The 10,815-nt window shown below is 50.8% G+C and overlaps 1 protein-coding gene across 1 annotated transcript in view; it reads left to right on the top strand.

Moving 5' to 3' along the window:
* Nucleotides 1-895, top strand: part of CLSTN3 (calsyntenin 3) — a 33,477-nt gene extending 32,582 nt beyond the window's left edge. The window contains exon 20 of the mRNA XM_006170773.3: nt 1-895. This exon is cut by the window's left edge and continues 4 nt beyond it. Within this exon, the coding sequence (XP_006170835.1) occupies nt 1-93 (93 nt within the window). The 3' untranslated portion in view covers nt 94-895.
* Nucleotides 896-10,815: the final 9,920 nt, after the last annotated feature.

Below are 10,815 nucleotides of genomic sequence, written 5' to 3'. Positions count from 1 at the left end.
CAGGAGGACGAGGACAGCAGCGCCTCGGAGGCAGCTGATTCCCCCAGCAGCGATGAGAGACGCATCATCGAGACCCCCCCACACCGCTACTAAAGCCCACGCCTCTCCCAGCCGAGAGGGGATTCTGCTCTGGTGAGACAGAGACACCCCAAGAAAAGGGAGAAGGACATTCTGAGAGAGAAGAGGTGTGAGGGAGCGTGCTCTGCAGAACTGTCATCCCAGGGGCCCCTGGAATCTGCCCTGCCTCCTCCATACCCCCCACCCCGGCTGGTCCCCCTGGTGTTCTCCTGGTGGTGGCCCTGCCCTGGCAAGGTGGCTGGCCGACCCTGGCTGCCTATCCTGCCCTTGGGAGCTTCCTGGTCTGCTCCCCATGTCTCTGTCTGCCCTCACCAGCCACGCACCACATCGGGGAGGGCCGTTACCAGCCATGGCTGGGCCAGGGTGTGATGGAAGGAGACCTTCCGTCCACCCGTCCTACTCTCTCCCGTCCACGGGAGGCCTTGCTCCTTTGGGCTCCCTCAGCTTGGCCTTCCCTGCGTCTCTTAGACCTCTCACCTCGATTTCCATTTCACTCTGGGGACCCCTGCTTCTCCCCTTTACCAGTTCGGTCCCCTGGGCTCCCTTTCCCTCCTGCCCTTGCAGTCCTGGGCTCGGCCCCTTCCTCCATGCCCTAGTGGTGACTAGGTCGTGGGTCTGGGAGAGGGCCCGGGGGCCCCGTGTATTATATATAATGTATATTTTTTCAATGTTGTCGTGAGCGCAGCCGTGTTCCCGTGTGCAGCTCACAGCCTGTGCGTGCGTGCGGCATCGTCCTGTCCTGGGGTAGCGGGAGGGGTGGGCGTGTGAGGGAGGGGACTCATCCTCGGGTTTTCAAATAAAACAACCAGAAAAAGCACCCTCCTGCCTGCCTCATCCTGGGTGGTGTCTGGGAGTTGGGGTTGTTTGGGTCTCTGAACAGGGCTGAGTGAGGGGAGAAGGGCTGGTGGCATTGGGTACCCTGGACCGGGTAGCTCCCAGTCAGGGTACCCAATGAGTGAGTTGGGGATGGATGGCACCCCTTGGAAAAGCACAGACAATCCAGGAAATGCCACCGATGCCTGGGCAGGTGCTCAGTGCCTGGTGGAGGGGCTGTCAGTCCGTCCCCATCCCCGGGACACTCCTCAATGGCTCTCTGTGGGGGGGGAGCCCCCAACTCTGCTACTGGTGACCAAGGCACTGGAGCCTGCTCCAAGACGGACCTACCCTTGCAGACCCGAGCCCTGCATTGCCCATGTCCACAGGGCTCCCCTGCCATGGCTGGCGGGTGGTATTAGTCCTCTCCACGCTGGCCCTGTGGCAGATTCTGGCTCTTCTTCAGCCTTTTGGGCCGCTGGCTGTCTGTCCCAGGTCTTATGGAAGCCCCAGGTTGTAAAGGGCAGTAACCAGACAGAGTTATTTCAGAAGTCAGCTGTCGCTAGGAGCATCCTCCCTGAGGAGCCTGCCCCTGAAAACACCGGAGATCCGAGTCTTGGTTCCTTTCTGCAGAGCGAGGGGTGAAGGTGCCACAGGGCCCCCTAGTTCTCTGGAACACAGCTGGGATGGAGGTGGACGCTCCACCCGGGGCCCATTCTTGTTCCCAGCGGGGGCGTCCATCCTTGGCCACGTGTTCAGATCTCCTACCCAGACCTCCTTCCTAAGTGTGCTGTCTCTCCACCCGGACGGCCTGTGCCTCAAACTCGGCCTCCCCCCGAACTCTGCTCCACTCTCTGTTCCCCAGCCCTAGAGCCGTTCACCCGTCACCCGAGCCCCGCACCTGGCAGTCGGTCTCGATTTCTCCCTCTCCCTCACCCCATGTTCAGATGGCAAGCAAACTGCCTTTCCTGCCCCGCAATCTCTCATGCGCGGTGCTCTCTCCTGCTGCTGCCACCTGGATTCACGCCCACTTCGGTTTTCACCTGGGTTGTTGCAAGAGCCTCTCACCTGCCCTCCTCCCCGGGGTCTTGCTGTACTTCAGCCATCTTTCACTCTGGGGCCCGTGAGGTCTCTAAAATGCAGTGCTGCCTGCACCGTTCTCCTATTTAGAACCTTCCCTCTCTGCCTGGCACTGCCTGGTCAAAGCCCTTTACCCAAGTGGGCTAGGCCCCGCCTCCTTCCCTCCGCCCGCTCAGCCGGCCTTGGTCCCTGCGTGCTGGTCACAGGCACCAGCTGCTCGTCTCATCTCACCCTGCCCTTTCTTGCTCTGGGTCTGCAGACACCGCCCCTCCGCCGCGTGTGTCCTCCCTCCTTGGCGTGCCTAGCAGTCTTCTACTTGTCACTGAAGACCCAGTTCAAATGTGGCCTCTTCCAGGAAGTCTCCTGGAATCCAGCGCCCCTTGTTCATGCCTCCGTCCTTGCTTAGCACAAGGCCACAGAACACGTCTGTCTTTACCACAGAGTCTCGGTGACTCGCGTGGGGCCTGGCACACCGCAGGGGCTCTGTAAGCCACGAGGGAGATGGTGTGGGTGGCTCTCATTCTCAGAAAGGACATACTGGTAGGTGGAGAGAGCTCTGCCTTGGTGACCCACTGGCCTGAGAGGTCAGGGGACAGAGGATACCCAAGTAAGTGCCCGCCACAGCCCCTCCTGCAGCGGTCTCCTCGACGCCAAGCGCGAGTCGGTGTCTATGGCGATCCTGCATGGGAGGCAGCCCTACCTGTTCATCCAGTCCCTCCGTGGTTCGGAGTGAAGGCTCAAAGGCCGGAGTCTGGACACTGAGAGCTTGGGCTCTCAAAGGGGCTTAAGAGAGAGTCTCTAGTTAGTGGTCCTGGATTTTAGTAAGTTCCACTCCCTCTCCTCCTTGTCATTTTCCTGTCAGCTAACCCTGGTTTCAGAGACCACAGCTTTCCAGCAGAGGAGCTGGAGCCACGTGGGTTCCATGACTTCTGTTTACCCTTGGAGCCCCCCACACTGTGGCCAAGACTCGGGGTCTGGGGTCTTTATTTGCCTCCAGTTCAAGCTTTGGGGTTGGGGAGTGGGAGGGGGAGGGCGCAAGCTCGCTGTGAACTCTGTCCCCGTCTGGACGTGCGCACACCTGCACACCTGCACACCTGCAGACTGCCTAAGGGCAGCGCGGAGCCTTTCTCTCCGCACCTGCCCCACCTCCGCCCGACCCTTGGCTTTCCTGGATCACCTGTCTCTGGGGCCGAGCGTGGGTTTCTCCTGAAATGCGGCCATTCCTTATTTCCTGAAAACTCTCCAGAATCAGAACCGAGCAATCTTTATTCCTTACGGGTGAGCCCTCTCCTCTCTGCTCCTTCCCCCCTCCACGGCTGAGCCCCAGATCCCAGGCCTTGTTCCCAGCGTCTTCCTATGCTAGTGACAGTTGGGAAAGCAGAGCTGTCACGGCGTGGGGGTGACCTGGAACGCCTTGTGCCACCACGTGGGGCAGAGGTGGCACTTCTGCTCTCGCGTGCCGATGCACCCTCCCTCTCTCAGTCTATCTCTGACACACACACACACACACACACACATTCACTGGAAACAGGAATCAGACGTGAGGAAGGTGCTGGAGAGGGCAGCAGGCAGGAGTCCAAGAGGGTGTCGATTTTGTCACTCAAGATGTCCCAGAAGGATGTTCCCTAACCTCCCTCACAAAAGCTGGCAGAGCCTCGAGATGCCAAGTCTTGGGCAGGATTTCCCATCCAGTGATTCCCAATTTAATTAGAAACAGCAAACACCAGTCCGCTGGCTTCACTCGGATCTTCCCTTCTGCAACCGAAGGCTGCTTTTCTCTGAAGTCCTTTCTCTGCAGTGAAAATTCATTCACTTCTCCAAAGGCGCATGGTGAAAAGTGGGGCCCTTGGGAAGAAGCGGTGCTGGAGAGGTAGAGGCCTTACCACCAGTTCAAGAACAGAGCGTGTCCTTGGTCATGTTACCAGACCGGAGACCTGAAGACTTGCCTCTGTGCCGAGGGGGCGGGTGGTGACAGAGGTGCGACAGCCTGCGTGGGAGGCCAGATCCACCTTGAGCTGCTCATCAATCAGCAACAATTCCGAAGCCCCCACTTCCTCCCACCAGCCCCACTCCAGAGGATCAGTTGGCATAGGCCAAGGATGACAAGTGTGCCCAGTTTCTCAGGGCTGTGGAAGACCTCGTGTTCCCATCAGATTTTAGGTCTTCATTGGGGGCTCCCCAAAGTGTACCCCTAGACCCTCCAGACCTCTCTCAACTCAGGGCTCCTCGGTTCTGTACCAATCTGTTGGATCTCTCAGACCCTGGGGTATGTCCTGGGTGTCTGTGAGCACGAACTGAGCGCGAGCCGAGTCCATTAGGTTCTGCCGTGCACTGTGGGTTTGGGTCTGTGGCCTTCACCTCCCAGGGAAGCCTCTGCTGCCTTCTGGGAGAAGGAAGAGCGAGGGGAAGGGGAAAGGTGAGGAGGGGAGGCTGAGTCCCTGACAGGTGGGCATCTGACAGACAAGAGCTGGCTCCTCCACCTCCACCGTGCCGGTGCCACCGCCTCTCCTGTGGTACCACACAGCCGCGTACTTAAAATACCCATGTCCTGCAGGGAGAGGACAGATGAGGGTCTAAATTTAGCTACAGTGGGTTGGGGGAGGGGAGATGGATACTCTAGGATGGGGCAGAGCTGGCTTTGTCAGAAAAGGAGTAAAAACCTGTATTTCCTGGGTGTGGATTTCAACCTCACAAGGAAAAGGGAGCCTCTGTCCCAATATCCAATCTCAAGGCCCTAGCACGACTTCCAGACAACAACTGGGCAAAGCCCCAGAGATCGGGCTCAAGGTGGGTGTCCGCTCCTGGTGTACCTGTCCCTCTGGATGTCCAGCAGTCCCTTGACAGCCCCAGGGACCTGCTCTTCTTTTTTTTTTTTTTTTTTTTTAAAAAAAAAAACAGTTTATTCTTTAGAGAGAGACACAGAGAGAGAGTCACCCCCAGCAGAGCCTCCACGTCATAATTGATCCCTGGTCTCAGCCAGCCCAGATCACAGGCAGGTGTGCGTGTGCCCAGCATGCTTGGGGAGGTCCTGGGGTGCAGACTCTGGGCCTCTTCCATGGGATCCACTTGCATTAACACTATGCTGTCACTTGTCTTCAGGGATCTAGTCTGGATATGCCATCAGGTTGTTTTGAGGAAGTTCTAAATCACAGAGGACCCCTCTGCCAGGTGAGGTAGTGGGGAGGAGTGGAGAACAGGGACTTTGCTGTCAGTGCGGCCTGTGTTTGAATTTCGGCAACTTAGTATTCAGTCTTGGCTCTCACCTCCTCTAAGCTTTGATCCATCACTTAAAAAGGTGCATTGTGGGGGCTGGCAAGTGGCGTGGTGGTTAAAGGCGCTGGATTTCACGTGGCCGACCGTGGTTCAAGTCCCAGACCTGGTGGCTGACTTCTCACTTTCCTTCTCTTTCTCTGATCAAACTGGAAAATAATAATAACAATAATAATAATAAATGAAGTTAAAATAATTCTTTTAAAAAAAGGTGAATTGCTTACCTAAGGGGTTGAATGAGGCTAAAATAAGATAACCTTTTCTGAAGTAGTTAAGAGTTGATACACTATACGGGACCAGCAGTTGACGTAATGGCTATGTCGCTGGACTCCCATGTAGTCAACCGTGGTTCAAGTCCCGGACCCAGTGGCTTAAACTCATGCTGGGCGCGTGTGCGTGCATGCCCAGGATCCTGAGAGGAGAATGGAGGAGAAGGGATTGTGGCGTGGCCATCCCCCCGGGGGGGTGATTTCTTGCTTTCTGTCTCTCTGTCTCCCTGTGTCTTTCTGGTGAGCACATGTACCCTATAGCAAAAACCTCTCCAAAAAAAAAAAAAAAAGTTGACACTCTATAAGTACACACCACAAGTAAGCTGTCACTGTCATTCGTGATCTAGAGGTGGACAAAGCCATTCCCAGCCTCAGTGTTGAGGGTTTCTTTAAAAACATGAAGTTGAGGGGATGGCAGAATCACTAAAGTTCCTTCCTTCCAAAGCTCAGGCAGCGTGGGAGTGTGGTTTTGGACACAAGCTTTAGAGAAGGCCACATCTGGCTTTATTTCTTTTCACCTTTGCATCTCACAGAAACTAACTGTGGCTACTGCTCACAGCTGAGTGATGATTTGCACAGCTGTTTTAAACGGGTGCTGGGTTATGCTTTAATATAGTGAGGTTTCAGCCAACAAGTGCCTCTAGTTTCTTCATTGGGGATCTTCATTAAGTCTTCAAGGTGTACCCCTAGGTCCTCCAGACCTCTCTCAACTCAGGGCTCCTCGGTTCTGTACCAATCTGTTGGATCTCTCAGACCCTGGGGTATGTCCTGGGTGTCTGTGAGCACGAACTGAGCGAGCCGAGTCCATTAGGTTCCGCCGTGCACTGTGGTTTGGGTCTGAGGCCTTCACCTCCCAGGGGAGCCTCTGCTGTCTTCTGGGAGAAGGAAGAGCGAGGGGAAGGGGAAAGGTGAGGACGGAGTCTCAGTCTTTTGGGGACCCACTTCTGTGCCTGACCCGGTGACATCTCAAAACGGCCACAATCTGGGTCAGCCAGGTGGTGTGGAGGTTAAAGCAGCTGGATCCCCATGGCCGACTGTGTGGTTCAAGTCCCAGACCCAGTGGCTTGAACAACACTGGGTATGTGTGTGTGCGTGGCCAAACTCCTGGGAAGAGAATGGAGAAGAGAGTGCAGCGTGGCTATCCCCCTGGAGGGTGATTTCTCACTTTCTCTAACTCCCTCTGTCTTTCTCTGGTGAGTGCACAGTGCCCTATAGAAAATTAAAAAAAAAAAAGAAAAAAAGGGCAGAATCTCAGATAAAAAAGCTTTTTAGGTAAGGCATTGGTGAGTAGAATAATTTTCTGTTGTGTCGTGTTTTCCATCTGACCCTCAAATCACAAAAGGAGCTAAGTTCCACTCCTGAGCATGCGTGTGAACTTGTATAGGCCTAAGTCGGCCAAGTCTGACAGTCTCTTACTGCAGTTGTGAGCTCTGCGGCCTATATCCTATATTTCATATCATTAGGCTTATCCACAAGCTCCAAAGTGTTACCTTTTTTTTTTTTTTTTTAAGTTTTGCTATAGGGCACTCACCAGAGAGAGACAGAGGAGAGAGGAAGTGAGAAATCATCTGGGGTGGGGGGAATGGTCATGCCCTAATCCCTTCTCCTCTGTTCTCCTCTCAGGATTTTAGGCGCACACACACAAAACACATGTATCTGGTGTGTTTTTCAAGCTGCTGGGTCCAGAACTGAACCCTCAAAGTTGGCCATGTGGAATCCAGTGCCTTAATCTGCACACCCACCTGCTGGCCCTAAAATTGTAACTTTTAAAATTCTCTAGTTAGGGACCCGGCAGGTGGTGTGGTGGCTAAGGCACTGGACACTCCCACATGGCTGACCATGGTTCAAGTCCTGGACCTGGTGGCTTGCTTTCTCACTTTCTCACTCTATCTGTATCTGTCTCTGCTCAAATTAAAGTAAATGAATAAATAAATAAAATGAATACAAATTATTTTTAAAATAAATAAATAAATCTTTTAGTTAATTCATGAACATGACGTTGAATTTTGGAGAGCCAGGTTGTGGCTTTGGAGTGTGCATTTTTTCCAATGAAGAGATCAAAAGTAGTGGGGATCCCTTGTTAGGCACCATTTCTTGTTAAGATAAATAACGGAACTTACTGCAAACCCAAAGGCGCAAGAAAACAGTTAAAAATGCTCATGTCTAGAACATTCCAACTTTAAAATTCAAGAAAGGTTGGTTAAAAACAACAAACACATACGATTTTGCTTTACTCCTGGAACAGAGCAGGGAAAAAGAGGTTGGTTAAGATGAAGGAATAGAGAACTTTCATTAGAAGAAAAGTTTGTGGTCTTTAAAGACAGGCTAGACATGAACGAAAACACTATGAGGGCTCCAAGGCCAGGCCAGAGAAGTATGAAAGGAAAAAGGAGATGAAATTGGGTCTGATGACCCTTGATTAGACCATTAGAAAACAGAGACTCTGAACAGGGGCTAAGGAACACAGTAAGATAAGAAAAATGCAAAAAGAATGTAGAACCTATTAAGTGAGGGAAGTATACTGAGATCTAGGTGGGGTGCAGTAACAGTCCATCACCCTGAGGTGGGTAATGTACAATGCCAAAGAGGCCCGTTGATGCAAATCGGTGGATTCAGTCTAGCTGAGAGCTTCCCCTGTGGTCAGCAGGGGTAAACCCACCTGGAGAACGCTCTCTCACCTGTGAGAATTACCTTGGCAGTATGTAGCCCCGAGCTCTTCTGTCCTGCTCTTCAGTCTGGCATACAACAGTTTTACCGCACTGTCTTGGTTGGTGTGAGCTGCTGAAGCAGAATACTATGGACTGGGTGGCTTAAACAACAGGCATTTATTTCTCACAGTTCTGGAGGCTGGGAAGTCCATGATTCAGGTACTAGCAGATCCGGTGTCTGGTGAGGGCCTGTTTCTTGTGTTGCAGGTATGCATGTTCCTGCTGCGTACTCATGTGGCAGAGAGCGGATTTTTTTTTAAGAGTGAAGGCAAGCTCTCCTATCTCTTCTTATAAAGGCACTAATCCCATTCATGAAGGCTCTACCCCCATGACCTCATCACCTCTTACAGAATTTACCTCTTAATAACCATCACATTGGGGTTTAGGACTTCAACATATGAATTTTTGGAGGGAGGGAAAGGCAGAAACATTCAGTGTATAACAGTGTATAAAGTTTTGTTTTTTAAGAATTATTTTTTGAAATTTTATTATTATTATTAATTTTTTGAGAGGTTTTTGCCATAGGGCGTGTGTGCTGGCCAGACAGAGATAGAGAATCAGAAAGTGGGAAATCACTCCCCAAGGGGGATGGCCACACTGTAATCCCTTCTCCTCCATTCTCCTCTCGGGATCTTGGGCACGCACACACACGTGCCTGGTGTGAGTTTTAAGCCACCAGGTCCGGGACATGAACCGTGGTTGACCACATGGGAGTCCAGCGAGATAGCCATTATGCTAACTGCTGGTCTCATATTATTAATTTTTAATTTGACCAGAGAGAGAATGACAGAGAGAGAGAGACTGAGAGAGGGAAAGTGAGAAAGCAAGCCACCTGGTCTGGGACTCAAACCGTGGTTGACCATATGGGAGACCAAAGTCTTAACCACCACATGACCTGCTGGCCCTAACAGGTACAAGTTTTATTTTTAAAAATTTTCTTTTTCTTTTTTTTGGAGAGATTTTTGCTATAGGGCGCGTGCGCTTGCCAGAGACAGAGAGAGACAGAGAGATAGAAATCACCCCTCATGGGGGATGGGCACACCGTGATCCCTTCCCCTCCATTTTCCTCTCGGGATCTTGGGCACGCACGCACATGTGCCTGGCACGAGTTTAAGCTGCCGGGTCCGGGACTTGAACTGTGGTTGACTACATGGGAGTCCAGCGACATAGCCATTACGCTAACTGCTGGTCCCTTATTTAAAAATTTGAGAGCAGTTTTAGGATTACAGAAAAATTAATGAGAAGTTTAGAGAAAGTGAACAGAATGTTCACATATACTCCCTCCTCTCCTTCCATTTCTCTGATTACTACCATCTTCTTGTGTGGCGCATTTGATGAACTTCTATTGACCCGTTATTATTGCTAAAGTCTGTAGTTTTCTCTAATGTTCCTTATTTTTTATTTTAAGAATTATTTATTTATTTAATCCCATTTGTTATTATTTTTTAATTTGACCAGAGAAAGACAGTAAGAAAGGGAAAAAGAGAAAGCAAGCTACCAGGTCCGGGACTTGAACTGCAGTTGGCCACCTGGGAACCCAGCGCCTTTAACCACCACACCACCTGCCGGCCTCCATTAAGTTTCATTTTTTTGTGCTGTACATTCTATAGGTTTTGAAAAATGCATGATGACATGTACACACCGTTATGGTATCATGCAGAATAATTTCATTGCCTGAAGAATCTCTCTTTTCCACCTATTCATCCCTCCTTCTTTCCTCCTGGAAACCACTGATCTTCTTCTGACCGACTCCCTATTTTACCTTTTCCAGAAGGTCGTGTAGTTGGAACCACACAGTACACAGGATTTCAGGCTGACTTTTTCACTTAGTAATATACATTTTAAGGTTCTTTTGCTTCTTCTCGTGAATTGGTAGCTTCCTTTCTTTCTTTCAGCTCAATTCTTTTTATTGCTGAATAATAACTTCACTATATAGAAGTACCACAATTTGTTTATTCACTGACCTATTGAAGGATATGTCAGTTATTTTATGTTTTAACAGTTATAAAATAAAGCTAGTATAAACATTCATGTGAAAGGTTTTGTGTGGATGAAAGTTTCAACTCATTTAGTTTAATATCAAGGAGTATGACTACTAGATAGTATAGTAAGAGTATAATTAGATTTGTCAGAAACTTCCAAACTGTTATTATTATTTATCTAATTATTTATTCATTTATTTTAATTTGACCAGATGCTGTTGCCCCACACGTCCACACCAGCATTTGCTATTGCCAGAGTTGAGTTTTGGCCATTCTTTTTTCTTAAGAAAGAATTATTTATTTAATTTTATTTATCAGTAGTATAAACCACCAGGTCCGGGACTTGAACCATAGTGGTCAACCATGTGGAAGTCCAACACCTTAACCACCATGCCATCTGCTGGCCCTGGATTTTTGGCCATTCTAATAGATGTGTAGCTGTCCCGTCCCTGTTCGGGCGCCAGGTGTCCCGACCCGGGGGGACAGCCGAACGGGTTTCCTGAGTGAAGGAGTGAGAGCCGGGGCAAGCAGCGTAGTGTTACAGCACGGAGACGACAGTGTCGTCTGTTTATTGTGGGCAGCACGGTACAGCACAGAGACGACGCAGTGTCACAG

The sequence above is a fragment of the Tupaia chinensis genome, unplaced genomic scaffold, assembly GCF_000334495.1.
Source record: "Tupaia chinensis unplaced genomic scaffold, TupChi_1.0 Scaffold149011_1, whole genome shotgun sequence".
Lineage (NCBI taxonomy): Eukaryota > Metazoa > Chordata > Mammalia > Scandentia > Tupaiidae > Tupaia > Tupaia belangeri.
The sequence above is the reverse complement of the archived record's forward strand: the minus strand, read 5'-3'. Positions and strand labels throughout refer to the sequence as shown.